At 44.7% G+C, this 25,532-nt stretch overlaps 2 protein-coding genes across 2 annotated transcripts; both read left to right on the forward strand.

Annotated features, from left to right (window-relative positions):
• Positions 1 to 8,283: 8,283 nt before the first annotated feature.
• Positions 8,284 to 13,819, forward strand: LOC111855045 (RNA-binding protein 15-like). Its single transcript, XM_023833648.2, has one exon. It carries the CDS (start codon positions 8,444 to 8,446, stop codon positions 10,943 to 10,945), a length of 2,502 nt encoding a protein of 833 aa, XP_023689416.1. The 5' UTR covers positions 8,284 to 8,443; the 3' UTR covers positions 10,946 to 13,819.
• A 4,487-nt stretch (positions 13,820 to 18,306) lies between these two features.
• On the forward strand, positions 18,307 to 24,243 carry LOC111855046 (pepsin A-like). Its single transcript, XM_023833650.2, has 10 exons — positions 18,307 to 18,388; positions 20,159 to 20,262; positions 20,369 to 20,519; positions 20,641 to 20,758; positions 21,522 to 21,640; positions 22,006 to 22,202; positions 22,277 to 22,393; positions 22,993 to 23,137; positions 23,217 to 23,315; positions 23,761 to 24,243. Exons 1-10 carry the CDS (start codon positions 18,350 to 18,352, stop codon positions 23,896 to 23,898), a joined length of 1,227 nt encoding a protein of 408 aa, XP_023689418.2. The 5' UTR covers positions 18,307 to 18,349; the 3' UTR covers positions 23,899 to 24,243.
• The last annotated feature ends 1,289 nt before the right edge of the window (positions 24,244 to 25,532 follow it).

A 25,532-nucleotide genomic window follows, 5' to 3' on the forward strand; every position in this document is an offset into this window, starting at 1 on the left:
GCCCCTGGGGTATTTTGCGGGGGAGATTAAGGGCCTTGCTCTACAGCCAACAGAGAAGCGACTGTTCTACTGAATCTGGGATTTGAGCCTATGACCTTCTGATCGCAACGGCCTAACTCCTGAGCCACATTCCACAGCCACTGACCCACATGTTGGGTTAATGTTGGATAATTCCAGGATTACCAATGAGGTCACTTTAGGATTACATTTGGATTATCATAGGTCACATGGGCCCAGTCTAGGGGAAGACCCCCCCCTCCCTCAAACAGGCCCACCCAAGACAGAGGTTTCAAGATCCAAATTTGCACCCAGCATCTGTCCTTTTAAACTCCCGATGCTACGTCTTCTGGCGTCTGGTACTTTTCTGTCTGTTTTCTGGACTAGCAGAGACGTGAGCCGTTACTGCCAGCATGAAGTCATGTTTCAGACCCGATAATTGCTTTTATAAATTTCACGGTCCACGTGCGAGTCTCCTTAGCTGCGAGCTGTCGCTTACAGGGTCTCTATTAAGCAGTGTCACAGAGACAATCTGTCACAGTGGGCAGGAAGGTGTGTCCGATCCAGTGATCGGAAATGAAATGCTTCTGGAATCGCTAATTTCACTTTTCTGCCCGACACAAGGGACCATCGCCGAGGGAGGACAGGAAGGGGACCCTGAGATTCTGTCCACTGCTGAAAAATCCCGGGCCACCCTCCCATACCTCAAGCAGAACATCGCTGTGTCAGTCTGCCGCTTCGCTCCGATTACTCACTGTTGTCAGCGCTTCCTCAAGCAGCTGGAAAGAGAAAAAAAAGACAATAAGGTCAGGGGAGGGAGAGGTAACAGTAAGTTTGAGCTTAGTAGACTGTTTTTTGAGGAAATTCATTACAGATTCAGTGGACTGCTCTAGAAGTTACCCAGTGACTGTATCACACACCCTGTTTGGTTCTCTGTCTATTTTATCATAACATTCATCCACCTATCTTCCATAATGGGTGTGAACCTGTAGAACATTCCAGCAATCACACGCCATGAGACAGGAGACACCCTAGATGGGATGCCAGTTCACTGCAGGGCACACACACACACACACACACACTCACAGACACACACACACAATCACACACTGCTGGCAATATACAGACACCAATTCACCTACACGGGACCATGGGAAGAAGCCAGTGGAGTTTGTCTTCACCGTAAATAACACATTCTGGTCCAGCAACATTTCACAAGAAAAACTGTGCTGTTATCACCAACATTCAGCTAACTGACTGATAGTCTAGGACCTTTTAGTGGAACCGAGACCCTTAATAACAGTGGCAATAAATGGCTGACAGAAAGCCAGATACAAGAGAGGAAGGACTGCAGGCTAAATGCATACAGCAGGGGTCTGTAATTCTTGCGCATGTTATCTCTGAGACAGAGGTGAACACTCTGTCCCTCTAACCTGCTGTCTCAGCTTCCGCACAGTGAGACACATTAGGGCACCTCAGCTTCTATTTGCTCAAGCACAACTTTAAGTGAATTTCACCATGGCTGCCGCAGGAAGGGTAACAGATGCTAGTTGGACTTGACCTTGGCCACCAGCTACCCATCTGAGTGGCCGATGGAGAGCAGTTTGATCTCTGTGTCTCCTGTTACTTCTTGAGCACAGGAACCAGGTTTTCGGCATCAATTGCCTCGGTTTGGTGCTGGTTATATATGAACGTGTTTATCCCAAGGCTGCTGCAATACACTGGCTGTAGGCACAGAACACGCCGTTTTCCAGTCCACACTGACAGAAATGGGAGGCTGAACAGCACCCTCTGCTGCTTCCTTAGTGACAATGCAGGGAATTATTAGTGGTACACTTTGACTTGTCCTGGCCCCAAAGGAAACCTGGCATTTAAACTCCTGTTATAATAAGGCCTCCAGTACAAAACTTTACCTTTAAAACTTTAACTTGACTTTAGAGGCTTGCTTCACCCAAACCACCCTTGCTCTCTTCAGCTGGGAACCTAACCACAGTATTTTTGGATTTTGCATTTTTACTTACGGTGATATGTATAGCAACCTGGATTAAGGCTCTTAACATTTTACTAGGTTTATGACTGACCTGCTGTAAGATGTGCACCTGTGACCTGAGCAATGGCAGTCAGTCCATTAAGTAAGGGGTACCGACCAAGTAGGCTAGGTGGGGGGGGGGGGGGGGGCCACATGGGCTTGGACCGGAACCGGACCCAAGCACTGCAGTTTGCCAGCACCTTTGGAACTCAAGAGGAAGGAATTGACAGGAAAGCCATGTCAGGTGGAACACTGAGCATCTGTCGTGCTCATCTCTCTCGAAAATAAATGTCTGCATTTTATCTTTAATAGATGATGATCAGTTACAGGCCCCCTTGTCCTCTGACCCCCCCCCCCCCCATCTCACACCTGCCTTTTCTCGCAGCACTCATGCCAAAAACAGGAGAATTAATTTGCATGCTTGGATGTTGTGTCTGATTGTTTGGCTGCATCCAGCTATCTGTCTCAGTTAAACAACTTGCTTCCTGCAAGGTTCACAATAATGACAACATTTCATTGATCCCACCTGAAGAAATTCCCTTCTCACCTGCCCCATCTTGCTCTCTATGACACACATGTAGGTGAGAGCAAACTTGGCAGCAATAGGACAGCCACCTGCAGTGGTGCCCATAGAGCTGGCGGTTAAGGACCTTGCTCAAGAGCCCATAGTCATAACTATTCTACTGAAGCCAGGCTTGAACCAGTGACCTTCTGATGACAGACAGAGAGTTTTAGCCCAATGATCCACACACTGCCCCTGTACGCAATAGCCAATTGGATGGATGGATGGATGGAGGAATCGGGTTCCTTCCTGCAGATGGATGGCTCTGCATTGCCACCTCCCACATGTGACACAGGGCTGACGTTCCTGTTTCTCACTGTGGGAGCTCTCACCGTGCTTCAGTAATGCATCACCGTGACTGAGATAGAGACATCTGCTGGTCACCAATTAAATGCAGCAAAGTTGGTGCAAAAAGCCGCATCTCAGTAATCCTTCATACCTGTCCGCTGGATACGAAAGGGAGGGCCGGTCAGCCCGTCCGCCAGTGTAGCTGCCATAAATCAGTCCAGCCTCGGTCTCTCCGCCCCCCTTTGCTCTCCATTGATCTCTTTAAATTGTACTCTGATTGATCGGACTTGCTGTCATCAGGCAACCTTGGGAATAAACACCTTCATTGAAAAACTTGACCATGTTTTTTTTTTAACCTTCTCGCTAGCCGCCATGCACAAGGGACACAGATGGGGGCCTGATGAACGCAAGCGACAGTCGGGCGGGTGGCGGACCATGCTCTGCTCGACCGCCTGACTGCAAGAGGGTCGTTGCCATGCCAACTGTGAGAAGGGAACAAGTAATTTGGCAGGAAACTGAGCTTGCTCCAGATGTCCTCCCTAGTGGATGGAAACCAGTACTTTATCCCTGGGTGAAAGCAGCTTTAGCATAAACTGCTCCCCAAACGCAAGCAGCTCTCCATGTGTCTGTAAACCCCTAATTGTCAGTAGTTTCCAAATTCCCAGTAATTCTCCTTCAGACTTTGGCAGTGCTTTCTCCAGGTGATGCTAGTTCTTTAGGTATCAAAACCTCTCTCTCTAGGTGCCTATAGCCCATCAGGTATCACTCTCCAGGTCTCAGTCGCTCCCTCTCTCTCCAGGTCTCAGTCGCTCTCTCTCCAAGTTTACATCACTTGCTCTCTCTCTAGGTGTCTATTTGTCAGTCTCCCTCCAGATATCAGTCACTCTCTCTCCAGGTATCTGTTGGCATGGGTGTAATTTCCAGGGGGGTTAGGGGGGTCATGACCCCCCCCCCCCCCCCAATAATCAGATCCAGCCAATATAACCCCCCCAATAATCATGTTTCCTCTGTAATGGGTGGAGACGTCGACCCCCCCCTCCCCCCCCCCCCCCCCCCAATGTTCCAGCCAAAGTTACGCCCTTGTCTGTTGGTCACTCTCTCTCCAGGTGTCAGTTACCATTTTGGCTACTGTGAGATGGCACAAACTTGCATGGTTTGCCCATGTTAACTCCCTTGACTCTCTGGCCAAGACCATAACATAAAACATAAAACCTACAACATAAAACCTGGCTTGACACTGTCAAAGAGTGGACTGACTGTCCTTTCCATTATGGGATTAGTAATAGTAGAAGTCACGTCAGTCCCACGTCCACCTTCAGTCATCCTCTCCTGCATTGGATTCACTTGCTTGTTTGCATGCATGCATGTGTGGCCATGCATGTCCCATGCTGAACCAAACATCCTGCCATCACTCTAAAAGATGAGGGCTACAGACAGGGACTACAAAATGCACTATTCAGTTGCTGAAATCTGATACCTAATCAGTTTCCTTCAAATGATCCTACAGCTAGCAGACGATACCTTGTAATTACAACTGATTAATGTCCCATTAAAACCTGTGATCATCTTCTTATAAGCTCAGAAATTACTGATAATATCAGGATCATGGTTCAAATATCGATCCATCATCCATCTGTCTGTTTTTCGCAGATCAACAGCTCAAGCTCATGGTGCATCTTACTACCCTATCATGGGACATGAGGCACAGGATGAAAATTCAAACATATGATGCCAGGTTTACTATTTGTCAAGTTAAAGTGATTCATAATGATACATATCCTTTACAGGTGGTGTTAATATGTTTTAATAACAATAGAAGACATAAACGAACAACCCAGTACCCATGGTAAATTTAACAAAGAGTTGAATAGCGTCATGGTTAAATTGCATAACCCAAAGGTCAGGGTAAACATAACCCGCAGTTTGGTCTGACCAATATCCACCTAGCGCCGGGATGCCAGTTACCCTAGGTTAGCTTGTTTTTAACCCAGAATTTTGTAAAGTGCATGATGTGTGCTGCCTGCTTATGACAGGATTTGCTTGACTAAGGTGTGTTTGCTTAATTCAGGTTCCTGTCTATTTTTAACAAAAATGTTGGAGCATGAAATCTGTTCCCCACTTGGAATGAGGTTATTACTGGGCAAAGCCATAGGTTTGCTTTCAACATGGGCCTCCCACGATATTGTTAGGGACGTGTCCCTACTGTCTATACACAAATCTATGCCCTTGGAACTGGGGTAATGCGATATAAGGTGGGCTTTTCAAGAAAGCTTTGTTTTAGCTAGTGGAAGGTCATGTACAGCATTGCTGGACCATATCTCTCCGGTAACAATTGATTGTTGGGCATCTCCAAGGACAGAGATAGAGTTATGCACCATGTCCTGAGCCTCCTGGGATAAGCTCCAGTCTCAGTGTTACCCTTTAACATGATGATACATGCACCCATCTTCCACAACCATTTATACTTTACAGATCTGAGGTGAGCCTAAAGTCTGTTCTAGGAAATACAGGCCATGTGACACCTTGGATGGAATACCACTCATTTGCATTACACACACACACACACACCATGGGCAACAACACTGACTCACTTAACTATGGGAGGAAACCAAGGGAGACCCACAAACACAGGGGGAATGTGCCAGCAGGGCGAGAAGGGACTGGATCCTTATCCTGAACCCACTAACCATGAGGCTACAATCATACCAACAGAGCCACCATATACCAAGAAATATATTTCATGACACATAAGGGTGGCACAGTGGTGCAGTGGTTAGTACTGCTGCCTCACAGCAAGAAGGTCCTGGGTTTGGTCCTGGGGTTGGGTGTAGGTCCTTTCTGTGTGGAGCTTGTATGCTCTCCCTGTGTTGGTGTAGGTTTCTTTTGGGGCTCTGGTGTCCTCAGACAGTCCAAAAGTGTGCATGATAGGTTGGTCGGTGACTCTAAGTTGGCTGTAATGGTGTGAGTGTGGTGTGTTGGCAATTGCCCAGGGTTGGTTCCTGTCTGTGCCCATTGTTCCTGGGATAGGTTCTGGTGACCCTAGTTGAGATTAAGCAGTTATGGTGATGGATGGATACCACATAAAGCTATGAGTTATTATATTTTATCATATGTGTTAATGCATATTAACAACTGGAGCCGGTACTACAAAGTGGGGTAACTTCTCAGATTTAAGGTAGTCTGGGAAAAATGTAAGTGAGTGAATACGAAGTCCAATTAAACTGCGGTACCGTAAATCCAACAAGTTACCCCGATAAGCCAGTAACCCCACTTTGTAGTACAGGCCACTGGTCTGTGCAAACTAACATAAATAAGGGACATAGAACTGTAAAGCTCCTAGTTCAAAAGAGTGTCTTTTCTGTAGAACCTGAATGGCTCCAGCAAACTATCAGTGTAAACTGAAAAGGTCACAGAAGTATCAGCTAATTTAAAATAAAATAAAATAAAAAATCAATATATATGCAATCAATTCCTTGTTACTTCCTATATGACAAAATCCTGAGGACTTTCCTGAAAACTTCCCATAAACAAAGTTATTTGGGAAGTCAAGGTCAAACTCTCATTTAATTTCAGCTTCATTTATACATTAAATTTATCATTTAAGCAGTGTATCAAACAAATGCTCAGCTGGGCATCCAACGGTCACGCGGCGAGGGTCCAGTACATCGAGGTGAACATCAGCATAACACAGCACATAATTATTATAATAAATCTTTAGCTACGGCTACCCAGGTGCTCTAGAGGTGGATAATGAGCTCTGAAGGACATAAACGGACAGCGATGCCTCACATAACTGCATTGAATGCCTGTATCTGGCACACACGTTTTTAATATTAATGAATAAATGCTATCTAAAGCTGCATTCAGAAACTCATTTAACGCATCAAAAGCAATATCAAACTCCACCGTTACCCAGCAATTTCCCCCTGCAATTCAGAAAAGTAAACTATATATATTTTCCATTTAAAACCCTAAAAAGAAAGCAGAAACTCATATTCTCTGTTTTCAAAATTATCTGTACATTTAATGTCTTGTGAAATCAATATTTTTTTAAAATGCATTGAATTTTTACTGTTCATTGGCCATGAGACTAAATGTCCACAAGATGGCGGTAATCTTTTATTTCAATATCTTTATCACTGTAAAACTAAAACCTATAACTTGGAAAATACGATTGACTTTTGAAGACCTGTTTTCTGTCATACTATTAAGCGTGACTGATTTGCATCTGCAGCCAATGGCGGTGGAATTACTCCATGTTCAGAATGCACGTTCTGCATTAATCGGTGTCAGCAGTTAGCGTGTATCAAATGCACTAAAAGGTCTAACCAGTTCTGTTCCTGCGTCAGCCAGGGGGGGTTAACACAGCCTGCGAAGTGTGCGATGTCGGCTTCCTGCAGTTGTGCCTCGTGTAGTAGGAAGGATCCCTAAATAAACCTTGCAATCGACAGCTTTATCGCGCTACTGTATCTGTCTTTATTCAGGTGCAGTTTTTAAGTTAAATGAATTATAAATGCCAGATCTGGATAAATGACTGATTACAGCAGGGGAAAGCCACGCCTAGCTATTGTGCCACTATCTTGTTCAGCACACACAGATTATAGTAAAGTATCTTTATCGTATGATGTCACTCGCTTCCCCCTCCCAGAGACTCGCCGAAAACACCTAACGTTAACAAACCTTGTATTATTTAAATTTAATGAAATCCATTTCGATCTGACGTTTTTTTTTTGTGCATTTGGTTTTACGGTATTGGTACTCGGCGTTATTCTCCTGCTGCTACTTCACAGTTATTTCAGTAGTGTTACGTAAGTACACAAGATAGGTACGTTACAGTACCGTGCTACAGGTCCATTATCAATTTAAGAAGAAACAAATAAATGTTAAGGAAAAATGCCTCCGCTTATTTATTTAAATATTATCAATGAAACGTTATTTTGAAATCTGTTTATAATTTTTAAATTTACTGGCCAGAACCATTATACTTTGTCACATTGGTACAATAATATTATAAAGATCAACGAACAATATGGGGCAATTATTTGTACACTACATGAAGCGAAACTGAGTATTTCAGTTAAGGGCCAAGAACACAGTCCGTAGATTTTAAGGCAGGAGTTCAGCTGAAACTTGCCAATGGCGATTATTGATGTTTCCGTTTGACTCTTTCATTGCATCGAATCCAATGTACAGCAATGCTAACAAACACTACCACAACAACCCTGGGGGGACTTTGAGCCAAAATGGCGGGTACTTCTCCGGCCAAATGAACTCGTCACCTTCAGACTTTCCCATGGAGACGAGTCGGAGTATTGAGTGACACATGGTGTGACCAATCATGGAGCGAGGCATTCCCGACGCCACTACTGTTGACCAGTAACAAACGGAGGGTGGGATTATTCATGTACCGCTTCAAAATGGCGGATGCTGTTACTGTGTGAGATAGGGATATTGAGTGGGGAAAAAATAACTTAAGTAATTCGTGCAACGGCAGTCAAAAGTTAATTTATGCGAATGTTAAAGTATTGAGTTCTTTACTTTTCCAAAGTGGGATTACGACTGTAAAAATGAAAAGCAAAGAGCGGTCGCCCGTGAAGAAGCGCTCGCGGACGTCGGACGATACCCGAGACAGAGGAGGAAGCCACCCGACCAGTAAGAAAATGGGGACTCATTCGGTTTCGGGCGGCGGCAATGGCGAGAACAGTGCGGCTAAAGGCGAGGGGAGTTCGGCAAGAAGGAGCTTAATCGCCGAAAAGAGGGAGGGCCGCGATTTCGACGGACACGGTTCCAGTCGGGTCGGCAGCAACGGAGCTGCTAGCTCGAGCGGCAGGAACCACACCAGCCTCGCGCTGGATCCCAGTGCCGCCAGGAGCAGTTCGCGCGGGGAGCCGCGGCCTCCACTCGCCAGCACGGAAAGTGAGTACAAAACCCTCAAAATAAGCGAACTGGGCTCGCAGCTGAGCGACGAGGAGATCGAGGATGGCCTCTTCCACGAGTTCAAGAAATTCGGGGACGTCAGTGTGAAGATCAGCCGGATAAATGACGAGAGGGTCGCGTTCGTCAATTTCCGGAGACCCGAGGACGCTAGGGCGGCCAAGCATGCCCGCGGGAGACTCGTGCTGTATGACCGCCCTCTGAAGATCGAAGCTGTGCTCCTGAACCGCAGGAGAAGTCGATCTCCCATCGAAAAAGACACATACGTCCCTCTTTCTGCACACAGGCATTTGCACACCCAGAGACCGTTATCCCCCACCGGGCTTGGATACAGAGACTATAGGCTGCAGCAGCTAGCACTGGGTCGCCTACCCCCACCTCCACCACCACCTCTGCCCAGAGACCTGGAAAGAGAAAGGGAGTTTGTTTTCTATGAAGCCAGGGCACGCCCTGCATACATGACTGAGCGGGCGGCGTACAGGGAGGAGGACCTCATTGCTCCTGAAGATGACCAGAGGGCCAACAGGACGCTGTTCCTAGGCAATCTGGACACCTCTGTGACTGAGAGTGATCTGAGGAGAGCGTTTGACCGGTTTGGAGTGATAACTGAGGTGGACATCAAACGGCCCACCAGGGGGCAAAGCAGCACGTATGGCTTCCTGAAGTTCGAGAATCTGGACATGGCACACCGGGCCAAGATCAGCATGGCTGGCAAGGTGGTGGGCCGCAACCCCATCAAGATTGGCTACGGCAAGGCCACGCCCACCACCAGGCTGTGGGTTGGCGGCCTCGGGCCCTGGGTTCCCCTGGCTGCATTGGCCAGGGAGTTTGACCGTTTCGGCACCATCAGGACTATTGACTACAGAAAGGGGGACACGTGGGCTTATATTCAGTACGAGAGCCTGGATGCCGCTCAAGCCGCCTGCACCCACATGCGCGGCTTCCCCCTTGGGGGCCCAGACCGGCGCCTTAGGGTAGACTTTGCTGACACTGAGCACCGTTACCAGCAGCAGTTCCTGCAGCCGCTGCCTCTGCCGCACTATGACCTTGTAGCAGAGTCCTTCCTCCACCGTGCTGGTCCAGAGGCTCTGAGAGTCAGAGAGAGGACCCCGCCGCCACTGCACTTCAGGGAGCGAGAGCTGTATTCTGCTGCTGAGTGGCCAGGCCCAGCTGCCCGTGAGCGTGTGCGGGTGGCAGCCCTCGAGTCCCTGGAGCATCTGGAGCGTGAGCTGCAGAGCCGTGACGCCGCCCGCAAGCGGCGCCTCCAAGAGGACAGTCGACGTCTGGAGCACTCCCCAGACGGCGGTGAGCGTGCGCGACGGCGACGGGCCCCTTCTGCCGAGCAGAGCCCCGAGGGGAGCAGCCGAGACGGGGGCCGCTATAGCGACTCAGAGCGCCCCCTGCGCCCCGACAGACTTTCACCAGCCAGAGAGGAGCGTGAACCTGTGGAAAAGAGGCCGAAAACCCAGCGTCCCACAGAGGCGTCTTCAGCCACACCTGCCGGATCATCTGGAGCCAAGCGCAAAGTCAGCGGCACCAACAAGAGCCCAGCTAAGAAGGAAGAGAGGGTGGAGCAAGGCTCCTCCAGGGGGGGACAACAGGCAAAGCAGGAGGCTGGAGGAAAGCTGACTTTGGCCTGGCAGGGCATGCTCCTGCTGAAGAACAGCAGCTTCCCATCCAGCATGCACCTCCTCGACGGGGACCTGGGCGTGGCCACCAGCCTTCTCCTCGACAGTGCCACGGGCAGTCAGGTGGCCCAGCTGAAGATCACACAGCGTCTCCGCCTGGACCAGCCCAAGCTCGATGAGGTGTCCCGACGCATCCGGGCGGCCGGTCCGGGTGGCCACTCCGTCCTGCTGGCAGTCCCGGGCGGCTCGGAGGACGGCTCATCGCCAGACCGGGCTGCCTCTACTCAGCGGCCCCTGCGCAACCTGGTCTCGTACCTCAAGCAGAAGCAAGCAGCCGGAGTCATCAGCCTGCCCGTGGGCGGCAGCCGCGACAAGGACAACGCGGGTGTTCTTCATGCCTTCCCTCCCTGCGATTTCTCTCAGCAGTTCCTGGATTCCTCAGCCAAAGCTCTGGCCAAAACGGAGGAGGACTACCTGGTCATGATCATTGTCCGAGGGTCATCCTGAAACTGGGGAGAAGGGGGGGGGGAGCCTTGTCCTCTATCACAGCACTGCATGCACTCTTCTGTGCATTTTGGGTTATAGTATCATTTTTCCGAGACGTTCATTCGTTAAATTACTGGTTTAAGAGTAATAGCAAGTCGGCTTCCATTACTGTCCAATCAAGGCATTTGAAATGGATAATAGCAATTACATCCAGAAACCTTTTTAGACGTTTCAAAGAAGTCAGTGTCACTTAAATGTAAAACCCTGCAGTTTGGTATATTCCAAAAAAGCGAATAGTCATCACAGGAGTTAGTGGAAAGCAAGTGTATAGTCGCAGGCCTGTTTCTGCATGTCTGTTTAAGCTGAACAGTTATGATGCTGAAAGTCTTTGTTATAACTGCCCTTTACAGGTTCTTAAATTTGATGTTCAAGCATTAATATGGCTAGAAACATAGACTGACATAGATGTAATGAGCCAGAGAGAAATTGTAATATTGCACATTCATTACAGGATTTTTTTATTTTTATACAAGTACATCTTATTAGGAGGTCTTAGTTATCGTAATGATTGTCTCTCCCAAAATGCATAGGTTACTCCGTTTTTCCTGTAGACTAGCCATTCTGTCCCATAAGGCTGTACGTGCTGGTTCTCCTGTCATTGTCATGGCCATAGGCCATCGCTGTCCACGAATGAATGCGCGACTATACACTCCTCCTCATGTGTTCTATAACACAAAAGAGCAGGTTCCAGACACAGCACCTGAGTGAAGTAAGTGTAAGAGCAAAGTGAATTTTTTTTTTTTTTTAATGTTTTATATATTTTTTTGCTAGGATGATTCCCTTATCTGATGCACAGTGCAGTGTAAAATTTCATGTCAAATTACCTTCAGTTTTAAGGTTTGTTCATCAATTTTTGCATGAGTCAGGTTTTGGGGAGTCATTAAAATTGTTTAGGGATTAAAAGGGTTTTCAGATGTAACTCTGAGTAGCCAATCTCTATTTTGATTGACTTGATAGACCCCCGGCTTGTGATAACCACAGACCACCAAGGGCAGGTATATGGCACAGCCTTCTGATTGAGAATTCAGTGAATGGTTGTGATCCTCAGTTCTACACCTTGAAAACGGAAAATGTTTATGGAATGAATCAAATTGATTGTTTTTGTAAATGATGGTTCTGTAGAGACCAGGGATGTGAAGTTTCCTGTGTGTGTACTGGTTTTCCATTTACCTGTCATTCGTAATCCACTTTACTATTTAAATTTTCTGCCTAAATACGTGTATGAAACGTGTTTCCCCAGAAATATGGCAGCAAGCATGAAATATACTTTATGATAACTGAAATACCAACATTTTAAGGCAAACAAATTCCATATGAGTCAGGAGGTTTCTGTCCTGCAGTTGGCAGCTCTGCAACTAGGTGGCACTATCCCATACAAGTGTTTTGAGTTAATCCCACGGCTCATATGTTGCGAATGAAAGGTCGCTTGGAAAACCCACTTATTTTTGCTGCAAAACATGTTCTTTACATACTTGCTACTCACACAACTTTGTCTTGACTGTGCGTTGTAGTAAGACTGTAGTAACAGTTAAAGGGCATCTTGTCCTGCCTTAGGAGGGCTGAGGACTCTGCAAGTTTTGTCTTCCAGTGCTCAGTTTGTTGTCAGGCACGTGGACAATAGCATTACCCATAAGGGTGAGTAGTTCACTATTATTTTGCTAAAATTTGTATTTAATGTGTTTAAAGCTGGCACACAATAAAAACTCAGACCCATCAGCCCTTCCGAAGGATACATGCATTTCCCTGATTCACAGGCAAGCACTGGAAGATTTCAGATCTGAGAGAGCTGTAGTAATCTCATCATCCAGTTTGTCTCCGTCTTCTGATTATGTGCCACCTGGTGTCCAAGAACCTTAATTTCAAATTCCTGTAAATGTAACCTCCAGTGAAGGTTAAAAAAGTGCAGCCTCATCTGCATAATAATGAATTTTAAGTATTTTTGTTATGGCCGTATCTGTGCGCAAACAAAATTCTCAATTCCCTCACAGTGGTACTTGTGCGTGTGTATATATGTATATAATTTTGTTTACTGTGTATCAGATCAGCAGTCACATAAACAATATGTGTTATGTATGATACTGTTGCCCCAGGTTCATTTGGCTTCTTTGCACGGACCATGCAATTTGTGATAATGAGGGGGGCTGGTCAATTTTTGGAGGGGAAGACTGAACATGTCCTCAGACCCCAAACTGCAATGAAATACGCGATCAAGTGGCAGATCAGCCCATTGTGTGGGTCTCCATCTGTGGCAATGGTGATGCCTTTTATAATATCCAGAAGAAATTGTATGCTTAAAAAAATACATATATAATCTAGGGCTGTTTGTTGCTTTCGGTGTTTACATTTGTCAGTAGGGGATACGATGCTGTTCAAAATTTTGTGATGTACTGATGTTAAAGTGGGTTTCGGAGTTGTCTGTAACCGAACTCTGTTGTGTTAAGGGATATATGTATTCCTCATGCAAAGCACTCTTCAGCTTCTCGTAAGGATTGCCGCCACTTCATCTGGGACGTCCAGTCGGCTCACAGCGGAGTCACCAGGAAGCCTCTCCCCATGGTTGGAAAGAGGGGTTCTCCGTTTTACTGTTGGCACATTCCCCTTGGGGGGACAGCTAAAAGTTCTGTAACTTCGTTTGTGGTGCCAATTCCCATGTGTTAAGTGGAAAAAAAAAATGACCTTTTTGCTTTGTGCTGTGTACGCCCGATTTCTGGGAAAAGGTTAAGGAATCACCTTCTGCATACCTCTGAGGAGTGGCTGTTGACACGGTGTGCTTTCGCACACTCTCGGTTGGTTTCAGTCTCAATAAATTGTGTTTCTTTTGAAGAAAAAACAAAATTTGTTTCTGCCTCGGAAGTGAATTGAAGACCTCTATGTTGAGACCTTTTGTTGTGTTGCGGCGGCGGCATTGTTTCCGAGGGAAAGCGAAAGGCCCATCTTTGCAGCCCAGGAAGGAGAGGAAACCCCGAGCGTGGGAGAGAGCAGCCCTAGGAGCACCGCCTACCCTGTCCCCGTTTCGAGGTCTCCATGTTCTGACGGATGTGGGGGTGTTTCCCGGCTGTGTGACCTGTGACAGGGAGGGGCTTCTGGAAGATGCACTAGGTTGGACCGGTGCTGTTGGTCCAACAATTGCTTCGCCTCCAAGTCCCTGTCGTGTTCGGGTCAATGCAGTGCCTGACACGGAGCACCTGCTGCGTTGTTCTCTGTCCCAATTTGACCCCCCACCCTCCATTTTAAAACCGGAGGAAGCAAATTCCAGGGCTGCAACCTCCCTTTGATTTCATCTGGGGCTCGGATGGCCCAGGAGACACTCAGGGAGAGTCCAGAGGCATTTATTCAGCATTCATCTCCTACATAGACAACATTCTGGAAAGAGGGAGTTGTGCTAAAAGCCAAGCCTTGTCACCCCCTTCTTCTGGAATTCAACTTTTTTTTTGTTTGTTTTTTAATGACAAACTTATAGTTGTTTCAGCTCAAGGAATTTTCATCTCTGGCTTTGGCTGGGTGGCCTGCAACCTCCAACGCCCCCCCCCCCCCCCCCCCCAAAAAAAAAAACAAACAATTCATCATATGGTAGAGCCAGCTACACATATATTGCTAGAATGCTAGTGCACCCACCCCCCCACAGGACAATTGGGAAGACAATGCCCTACACAGTATAGCTACCGTGCTAGTGGACCCCGATTCGACAGATACGATATACTGACTTCTCATGGCTGCTGTTTATTAGAAGTACGGCATAACTATAATTAGATGCAGCCTGGGCACAGCTATAGGGTTTTACAGTGTGATGCAAGTGGATTTGTTGAGAACCTTCGAGACTAGCATCCCTCACCAGACTCTTCTGCTTTCTCCTGCCTTGAGGGAGCCCAGAGCAGTGCAGGTACTGGGTATATCGGCTTCAGGTAAAAGAAGAAGCACGTTTATGCTGTCAGTTTTCTGCTGGTCCACAGGTAACGCAGTTGGAAAGGCCTCTAGGTGTTAGGTGATAATGTTTGGCAGTGTCCGGTAATATTGACGTATAGGGTAGATGATGGAGTCCATCAATGTTTCACTGCCTGCGCAGAACGCTGATAGTATGTCAGGCTTAATGATTAACAAGTCAGTGTGATTTTTACTTGCTTTTAATCCCCGTATGCTTATATTCTGACCTCATTCTGCAGAAGCGTAATCAGGGGTGTTTATCAAATGATAATGATGTGTGCTTGTAATAAGTTCATAGTTACGCCTGGTATTCAGGTCATGGCTTTTCAGGGAAACGCAAGCCATTGGTAATTTGGATTTATTCATTTAGAGATGACCTCTCAGTCAAGTAAGTGGTGTCTGAGAGATGGAATTATGCCCTGCTAGGAAGGCAAAGGAAATTTTTATAGATATTTGGCAATTCCAGCTAAACATATTTTTCCATAGGAATTTCTGACCCAGTCGCACAGACTTCAGTAGATACATCCTTGCTCTAAGCATCACAGTAACCTTGTCATTCTGACTTAAGATTAGTTCTTATTCTAACCTTGTCACAGAGATTTCCCTATGTTAACCTCACTAGAGGAATCCCCCTGATCTCAGGATGACTTTATTAGATGAATTACAGGGCTTTTTTCAGGTTACCTGTGTTCTGTTATCTTCATCATATGAATAACTGTCTGTTTTGTCTCATTTAGGCTCCCAGGTGAACATGCTTATCCTTTGTCATGGAGGGACAGGTCTTCCTAAGATAGTGCCAAACCATTTGGTAAGTACACAGCCATTCTATGAATACAGAGGCATACATATGTTTACCATGGTATAAAAAGGTATACATGTTATGCTGAAATAATATCCTGTACATCTTGTACATACAGCTCTGGGAAAAAAAATGAGACCACTATATTTTTCAAATATCAGCATTGTTAAATCCTGGTTCTGCTGGCCAAAGGCTAAACTGTGAGGCAGGTTGCTTCTAGGCTTTCTAAGATCGCAGTACACAACAACAATGTGAAGCAAGAGACACTGGGAATGACTAAAAACCAGCCAGGTAAAGGGTGGAAGCGACTTTCTAATGCCAGAGATGACCGTCAACTTATCCAACAGTGCCTCATGTATTCGAGGATGACCTCAAGTGACCTGGAAAAAGAATACGAAACATTAAATGGTGTGAAGTGCACTGCTAGGACAAGTTCATAACAGGCTCGTAGAAGCAGGACTGTAGTCCCATAAAGCAAGGAAGAAGCCCTTCAATGAGAAACAGAGAAGAGCCAGGTTGGAGTTTGCAAAAAAATTTATATTTTACACAGGTGCAAACCCATAAATTGAGAAACAAGTGAAACTAAAAAATTTATTGTGGTCTCATAATTTTTTCCGTGGCTGTATGAGTGCTTGTTTGTCATTTTTTTTTACCCAGGAATCATTTTATATTATGCCATGTAATCATTTTTAATAAAGAGATTTTATCAAGATATTAATTTCTTGCTTCTTTTGTCATGGTCTGCTTACTGTGAAGAGACTTGATACCACCTTGATTTGTAAAGTGAATTGAAAATTGTAAAATGAAAGCGAATCACACTTATATGAATCACCAATGACAGCTACTTCGGGTTTCAAACTTACTATAAATACTAAAATGGCGGCACATGCCTGTAAGCTGGGTGCCTTGTTTTCACATTGCATATTCCTTTTTATTAGGCCTTGTAACACATGGGAAGAAAATACTGTACCTGCTGCTCTGGGGGCAACAGGTATAGCTATAGGGCTTCAAGAGAGGACTCTAAAACCCAACCAATGGAGAGTGAGCCTCTGTACCACACGTAGGTAATTTGTTGAAGGAAAGGGTTTGCCAAAATGGCCCCATTTATAAAGTTTTTTTTCTTCTGTAAGAACTGATTATTCCGTCACTTGTGAGTCTGCCCCATTTAATGTGCTTCTCACGTGACAAATCAGGAGGGGTGAGAACTGACATATTTCTCCTCCATGTTCGCTGTCAGCCACAAGCTTGTTGTCACAATCCAAAGACATTCTGTTCTGTTTAACATGGGAGTCTTATTGCTTAGGCGCTGATTGTGTGCTTCGGACTCCTTGTCCCATGCAAGTGATTTTTATATTTTTTTTATTCCTGATAGTACAGGAAAATGTTTTTTGTCCCATACAACCTACTGCTGTGTGTGTAAGAATGCAGCATGCCAAATCACATCCAGCTACATTCCAGTCAGTTACCTTATGGGTCAGTTTCAATACCCCCTAACGCTTTGCTTTGCTACATGCTAATGGAACGTTATAAAGGATATATGCCTCATTTTCAGATGGATTACTTTGTAAAGATGTAATCCATTGGACTGCGAGTGAGTAAGGCACACAGGGATGTCAGGAAATGGGGAGAACGTGCAAACTGCAGCGAGTGGAGGTGGCATTCTACCCCCCAAACCTGAAAGTGGAAGCCCCAGTACTACCTGCTTGCTTGTTAATTGTTTAAACTGCCAACTTTGGGTCAGACCTTTGTTTTCCAACACCACAACACATGCTTCTTGGTTCTGGAGCATAACTGCATTGTTTGTGACAAAGAAAACCACCAAAAGAAATAGTTGTGCAATATGTGTGCATGGAGACTTGGAACTTTTCAGACCAATGGGAGGGTGTTTTAATTATTTTATTCAGCTTTCCCTTTGTCTTTAGGTAAGCAGATTGAAATCTGGTTAAGATCCATAATTGTAGTTCTGAACATAGAGACAAAATATAAACACCCCACTACATATTAAAACAACATTCAAATTAAAATGATGAGAACAGATGAGCAACATATGTCCTGGTATTTTACTCAGTAAAAATGATCCTTTTCAATCTGTTGTGCTTAATTCCATATATTCTCTAATTTTGCCTTTGTGATTTAAAGACCAGTCAACACCAAAGGAGCAAAAAAAATATAGAATCATCTCTCCAAAACAAGAATTACATGGATACGGTATATCAGCATAGTTTAGTGGAAAACAAAAGCTACTTGAAAATCAGCAAAATGAACTGCACCTGCTTGGAAGGACATTGTAATCATGTCTTGGGAAATAAATATTGTTCATGATATTTACACTGTGTCATATCTCAAAATTAAACATTTGTCAAGCTTTTACTCCTAGAATGGAACTTTATTGTATTCTTTGAAATAATGATCTATGACCTGTTTCAAAACAAGGTCACTGCCGTGATATAGACTCTTCTTTAACCCATTACAAGACAAAGTGACTGAACTAGGTTCTAGGAACTTGGTTCTCCACATGCGACCTGTTTGAATTTGTGGCCACAGTGTGAAGTGATGGTTTTCCTTAGTGACCTGTGGTCCCAGGAACCTCAGGTGAGACACAATCCTCCAGCAAGAAGAAGGGCTGGAAGATCAGGGAAGACAGGATGTTCAGCTGTGAGAACCTGCAGTCCTCTGCTTTGAAGGTCAGTTCCATACAAGTGGACTGCAGGTTCCATGTGTAGCATGAACTCAATGTACAATAAGCTACTTCCTGTGTAGTTGGCTATGCAGAGGATAGCGATTGACAGTATCAGGTACACTGTAAATCCCCGTCATGTCACAGCTAAACCACCTGAACTGTATAAAGTGCTGGGATGATCTGTAGGATGGTATTCCAGATTGAAGACTGAATATACAAGAATACTCACCCTGGTTTTTACTTATATTAGCGCTCAGCTTCACCTTTGTACTTAGACCAGAGACTGTCATTGGGACAGTTTATTCTCAGTGGGTAAACTTGAGAATAAAACTGACTTGAGATCTGCCTTGTAGGCTTCCTCATGTACTGCCTGATATTTGTGTTCAGGGGCACTTTGGCTGAGACTTCTGCACACCAGTTAGTCATCTGTCAGTCAAGAATGGAAAAAATGCAGATCCATTTTATATATGGCAAAAATTTAAGAAACTCCCTGTGACCAAAATAAGTGATTAGAAGATGGATGGTGTCACACCCCTCTCCGTCCACTCCTGATGTGTGCCACGCCCACCTCGTTACCTCGCGTTCAGCCCTGATTGTGATCATCTGTGTCCTGTTATGTCTAGCCCGTCTTTTGTATTTAGTCCTCGTCTGAGTCAGTCTTCCCCAGACTCGTCATTGTATTGTCCGTAGATGTCCGTCTTTCGTCAAATAAAACCACGTTTACCTGAAGTCCTGGCTGCAATTCGCCTGCTTTCCGGCTCGCCTGATCCCGAACGTGACAGATGGATATTTACGAAGCTGTACAATAATGCTGCATCAAACCAGACTATACATGTCCTTCATGGCAGCTATATCAGCCTGCAATCGGAAAGGAGAGCAGCTAACATAGTGATATTTATTTTCCAGTTTGATAATGACAAAAGAGACCACTAAGTACATGATGTACAGTCTCATGTCCTTAGAGCAGGGGTCTCAAACTCCAGTCCTGGGGGGGCAGAGCCCTACACAGTTTTTGGTTCACCCTCATTTAACACACCTGGTTCAACTCCTTGTGCTAATTACCACACAGCTCTTGAGCTGAATCATTTGTGGTGGAACAGGGAAAGAACTAAGCTACACAGGGCTCCGGCCCCCCAGGACTGTAGTTCGAGACCCCTGCCTTAGAGTCTATAGGTGAGCACTTTCTCAGAACATGTACTCTTCAGCTATTTAAGGAAAGCTAACCAAGCCAGTCATCTCAGTTCTATATGAGTGATGTTGCATTAATTCTGCTAAGGTTATACATCATTTTTGTGTTTTGTTAACCTCAATAAATACACTTCCTAGTGCTAAAATCAATGGGGAATGTAAAGTATTATTTCTTTATTTCATTAATCCATTTAATTTACTGTAGGAGAGGTTATATAGATAACACACTTTGTTGTATGAAGCTCAGTAACGCTCATGGTGAATATAAAGTGCCCATGCAGCTAGAGCATCCATTATGCAAAAAAAGCACAAAAGATATATCCAGATAAAAGCAACGCTGTCAAATCCACCTTCCTAACTTATTAAATGTAAGTCATTTACAGTTAATCGCTCTGGCACGATTCTGCTCTCAATGTCACAAAAACACTAGATAAATATTATATTCAAGATAAGTGCTTTTGACCTGTTTTGAGGAAAAACCAATGTAATACATCCTACGGTCTCACTTACAGTTGTTTTCTTATCCTACTGATAAAGAGCTAGACTGAATAAACCAAGAGCCTGTATATAAAAGCTGGATCTGCAGTTTTTCCAACAGCTTTCCATTGAGTGGAGACAAGTATTCACAGACATGATGAAGCTAGCCTTTCTGCTGTTCGCCCTGGTGGCCCTCTCCGAGTGCCTGCACAAGTAAGACCTTCATTCTATTGCTTACCATGCTTTCTTGCTAGCCTGAGTCAATGAAGGGTTTGGTTTAGGGTTGCACTAGAAGATTCTGTCTCTGATGTTCCTACAGGTTTCCCCTGATAAAGGGAAAGACCGTGAGGCAAAAAATGCAGGAGAAGGGTCAATGGGATGTCTTCAGGCAGAAGTATCCCTACAACCCCATGGCCAAGTTTGACAGCAGCTATGCAGTTGGCACTGAATCTATGACTAATGATGCTGATGTAAGTGAAACTAAGATTCCCTTCTGGCAATCTCAGAATGAATGATTCAATGAGCAAAGTTGCAATGCATGTATTAAACTTACTGTCTGCTAAACTGTATTTTACCCTTCTACCGATGCAGCTGTCATATTATGGTGTGATCTCTGTTGGAACTCCCGCCCAGTCCTTCACGGTCCTATTTGATACTGGCTCTTCTAACCTGTGGGTTCCCTCCACCTACTGTTCCAGCCAAGCTTGCAGTGAGTGAAGACTATTGCTGTTGTTGTAGATGAGATTTTGGGTATGGCCAAGACTTTGATGAAGTTCTAGAAGAGTCAAGCATTTGTTAAGGGGACGTATGGTGGTGCTGTCATTAGCACTTTCTTCTCACACCTCTGAAACCAGGGTTCAAGTCTTCACCATGGCTCCCTGTGTCATCCTGGGGTTTCTTCTGGGTACTCCAGTTAACCCCACACAGTCCAAAAACATGCTAAGTTGAATTGGAATTACCAAATTATCCATAGACATGAATGGTGTGTGTCCCCTGCGATGGGTTGGCATCCCATCCTGGGGTTATTCCCTGTCTTGCGCCCGTAGCCTCCGGGAGTTAAGTGAGTACTGAAAAGTGAGACTGCATCCCATAATTCAGGAATATTTCGGCGTACAAACCAATGAAATCTGTTTTGCTGCATTTGGAGCACCATTCTTTGTATTTGGTACTTGTAACCTGCTAAAGACAGTAGTTCTGTATAAATATGCATGACAGCTGCATTATACGCAAGTAATGCATCAAGTATATCAGGAGGCATAGAAATTGAGGACACAAGCATTCACAATTATTGGTTCAAGTTCAAAAATTCTACTGTTTCAGCAAGTTGTTCATTCTGAATTGCTAAAGACTCCTACGACAATGAGTAAAATAGTAGTGTTCTATATAAATACCTTCTTCAAGACATGAACTGCAGATGAAGACCTCAACTCTGTGCTGATCATTCACCAACTTCTATTGAATCTTCCCTCTAGCCAACCACGCGTTATTTAATCCTCAGCAGTCCTCCACCTACGAGGGCACCTCCCAGACTGTGTCCATTCAGTATGGCACTGGCAGCATGACAGGATACCTGGGATACGACACTGTTGAGGTGAGATTTGCAGGAGTTGTACAACACCCCAGCTTGTACGTCATTACCCCCTTTTGATGATGCGCTCCAACATACATGCAAACATCTAGCATGGTGCAGATAGCTAGCAGAAATAGTGCGTGTTTAGGAGAATAGTGTGTTGTGTCTTTCTGTTGTTTATTGGCACTTCAGCTAAGTTTCACATTTTGGACACTGATTAAAACAAGCCAATCATCCGCAACTTGACTCGAGGCCCTAGGGATCCAATTAAAACCGGGCTGTCATAACTGTACAATAATGCCACATGCATGGAGCTTCACTTATCTCAGTATTACATTGAAAACCTATTGGTCCACAGTATTAATGTTCTGTTTTTATTGAATAAGGTTGGTGGGATCACCATTACCAACCAGATCTTTGGTCTGAGTGAGACAGAGGATGACTTCATGTACTATATGGTACCCGATGGGATCCTGGGACTTGCCTTCCCTTCAATTTCTTCTTCTGGTGCCACCCCAGTCTTTGATAATATGATGAGCCAGGGGCTGGTTTCTCAGGACCTGTTTTCCGTCTACCTGACCAGGTGGGGCCAGATCATTGGTCAGATAAGCAGGAAATTATACAGCCAGGTCACCTAACATGACGTTTCTTTTTCAGTGATAGTGCAGATGGCAGTGTGGTGATCTTTGGTGGGATCGACTCTTCATATTTCACAGGTTCCATTTACTGGATCCCACTGTCTTCTGAATCCTACTGGCAGATCAGCATGAACAGGTCAGTATTTGGTCGGCTTCTTTTGGCATCAGGTTGTCAAATCTTCATATATCATAAAAAAATTGGTAATATGGTATATATTGGTAATGTGTCAAAAGTGAAGGGAACGAATGTACCTGTCTTTGCTACATCATGGATCATTCACACCCCCATCTAAAATTACTCTTATGGCAAATTTATACACTAATCTATGCTGTTACCCAGTCATCCTCTATGTCTACAAGCCATTGAAACATTTGAAATGATATGTACAATTTGTTAAGTGTGGGGGACCTTTAAAATTGTAAACTTTTCAGCTCACAGAAAAATCTTGCAATTCAAAATTCAGTCCAACCAAATGTAATTGGTAGGGCACAGTCTTCATGCAAGTTGTACCCAAGTAACTTCCTATAATTTATCAGGTTTCCCAGGAATTTAAGTACTGATGACCTTTGACCAAGAGGAAATAAAAACAAAATGCCAGTGCCAACAGAAACAGCTCATGACCCTGTCCCTCTAAAAGACAATCATATCATTTTCCTGGGAAACAATGTCTTTAGGAGTGTAAGGGACAAATTTGGCTGTTATGTGTTCATCAGTGGTCAACTGATCTCTTGCAGTGTGACTATCAATGGCAATGCTGTTGCTTGCTCTGGTGGCTGCCAAGCTATTGTGGATACAGGCACCTCCTACATTGTGGGACCAAGCAGTGACATTGAAAACCTCCTGAGCTCTTTGGGCGCTTCCGTGGACCAAAATGGAGATGTAAGTAACTTAGCCTGCACTACTTTGACCTTCAAATAATACTGCATGAACAAAAAATAAGATGGATTCTGTCCCGTAGGCATTCATTAACTGCAACAGCGTGGGATCCCTGCCTGACCTGACCTTTACCCTTGGCGGATATGCCTTCAGTATCCCTCCCTCTGCATATGTTTCTCAGGTATGATTTGCACAACCAGAATTAAGCTTTACTCTATTAGATCTCAGTGGAAGATTTTACGGCTGTCACTTCACAATACCCATTCCCTCTGTATATATAACTGTAATGAGAGCAGGACCAGGCTACATTAGTGACAGAGTTATCAGATAGAAATCTGTGAGATGAGATTGAACGCTTAACACTTCAAGTAAAACCACGAGAAACAGAGATCAGAAAATTATACATAGCAAACATTTACTGTTCATCTGTTTCCTCCTGCCTTTCTTCTGATAATCTTTCTTTCTGTTATATCATTCCACCAATGACATGTTACTTACCACTAGAGAATAAACTTCTCCATTGCTGCCTTGTCTCTCCCTCTCAGAATATTCATGACTACAAGCCATAATCATCAATCTAGTCAACCGTTTGAATTATTAATGTTTGTTTTACTTTGTCATTATAGAATAGCAATGGATGCATGATTGACATTAGTAATGGTGGCAACAGCCAGCTCTGGATCCTGGGTGACGTCTTCATCAGAGAGTTCTACACCATCTTTGACAGGAGCAACAATCAAGTGGGTCTTGCTGTAGTTGCATGATGCAGCTGGATCAGCTTAATACTGTGTAAACGACATGACATGTGAAATGTAGAATGTCTGTATGTAGGATAACCATGAGAAACAGATCAGAATAGTATACAAGTAACAAACATTCCATCCATGTGATAAGTCAATGAATGCAAGCAATATTCCATTAAAGTGTTTCCCTTTGAAGACTGTCTTTATTGGCAAAAAAACAAGAAACACATAAGAGAATTAGCAGGTACCTTTTATAGATATTTAGACAACAGTCAGTAATCCATTATTATCACCAAAACATGCCTAATTAAGGACTGTTAATAAAGAGCATGATTTCACCGGCAAGCAAGTCTCCATGTCTCTCTCTGCTCCCACGATGCCTTGGTCCGCCTGTCGCCACACTATATTGTGTTTTTCTTAAAAGTTTTTACTATAAAAACCATAAAATTAATTTTAAAAAATATTATTTGGTAGGCTTGTGAACGAATGAATCGAATTTCAATGCTTTCTTAAGGGAAGAATTGCCTTGATTTGCGTACGAATTGGTTCTCAACCACTTTCCTGGAACAGATTGTGTTCGTGAACCACAGGCACCACTGTACTTTGTTGATCCCTGTGGGGAAATTCTCATTATGCTTACCCCAATTTGCTCTCTGTTGGTGAGAGCAAGCTGGCTGTGAAGAGCAGCCACCTGTTGTAGCACCAGGGAGCTGGGGGTTAAGGGTCTTGCTCAAGGACCTGTAGACATGCTGAGGCCAGCAATGAAGCAGTGACCTTCTGATCACAGGTGCTGAGTGAGCCCACTGAGCCACACACTGCTGCTGTGATTTATGGGAAATTAGTCCATACTCTAGAGACAACCTCAAATTGTTAAGGACGGTGCCAGTGGCAGAAGCTAGGTCTGTTGTAAACAGTAATCATGGAAGGAGCCTATTTAGAGTAAGTGCATGATACAGCGACGAGCCAGAGAGAGAAGTTAAGGATGTAGAGACCAACAACCTTGAATAAGCTAATGGCAGAAGGTATAATGGAACACCTAAAGCACTCAGTCGTATACCCCAGGGCAATGATCATGTGAGTTAAAGTGTTCCTCAATGGAAACATCTCTCTGCTAAGAGGGTGGGCTTCATCATACATAATGGAAGACAGTTTGCACACCATTCACCCCTCAATCTTCATTTCAAAGCAGTGCAAACTCAGTCCTACTACAGAGCTACCTTTGCTTAAAAGTGTCTTCAGCCTACCAGTCTCCTGCTTCACACACTTAGGGACATTAGTCTCCTTGAGAAAACAGCCTTTTCTGCACTTTCTTCTGCAGTCTTTCTTTGTTGTCATGCCACTCTAGCCTGTCATTTATGTAGATGCTACGTTATTTATGGGGACAATTTCTACAGTCTCCTTAGAGAAGGTGGCAGCTGTCAGAGGTTCCCTTCTGCACCTGAAGTCCTCATTTATCATTCTGAGATTGAGCTGAGATGTTTCTCCTTACACCAACCAACAAAAATCTCCACCAGACTTCTGTGCTCTTCTCTTCCTCCATTGAAACATCTCATAGTCACCGAAACAGGGAACTTTTGAGGATGGCATGAGCTCAGGCTGTGCAAAGTAAACGGGAAGGATGGCAGTACTGTCCATTGGGGTACCCTCATGTTAAT

The sequence above is a fragment of the Paramormyrops kingsleyae genome, chromosome 8 (assembly GCF_048594095.1).
Source record: "Paramormyrops kingsleyae isolate MSU_618 chromosome 8, PKINGS_0.4, whole genome shotgun sequence".
NCBI classification, from domain to species: Eukaryota; Metazoa; Chordata; class Actinopteri; order Osteoglossiformes; family Mormyridae; genus Paramormyrops; species Paramormyrops kingsleyae.

What these genes read in the sequence shown, in the direction of transcription:
- LOC111855045 (XM_023833648.2), top strand. Translation starts at nt 8,444, where the DNA reads ATGAAAAGCAAAGAGCGGTCGCCCGTGAAGAAGCGCTCGCGGACGTCG.
- LOC111855046 (XM_023833650.2), top strand. Translation starts at nt 18,350, where the DNA reads ATGTTCAGCTGTGAGAACCTGCAGTCCTCTGCTTTGAAG. An exon ending in TGCAGTCCTCTGCTTTGAAG is followed by an intron (nt 18,389 to 20,158) that starts GTCAGTTCCATA and finishes CTGGATCTGCAG; the next exon opens with TTTTTCCAACAGCTTTCCAT. An exon ending in CCTCTGCATATGTTTCTCAG is followed by an intron (nt 23,316 to 23,760) that starts GTATGATTTGCA and finishes TTGTCATTATAG; the next exon opens with AATAGCAATGGATGCATGAT.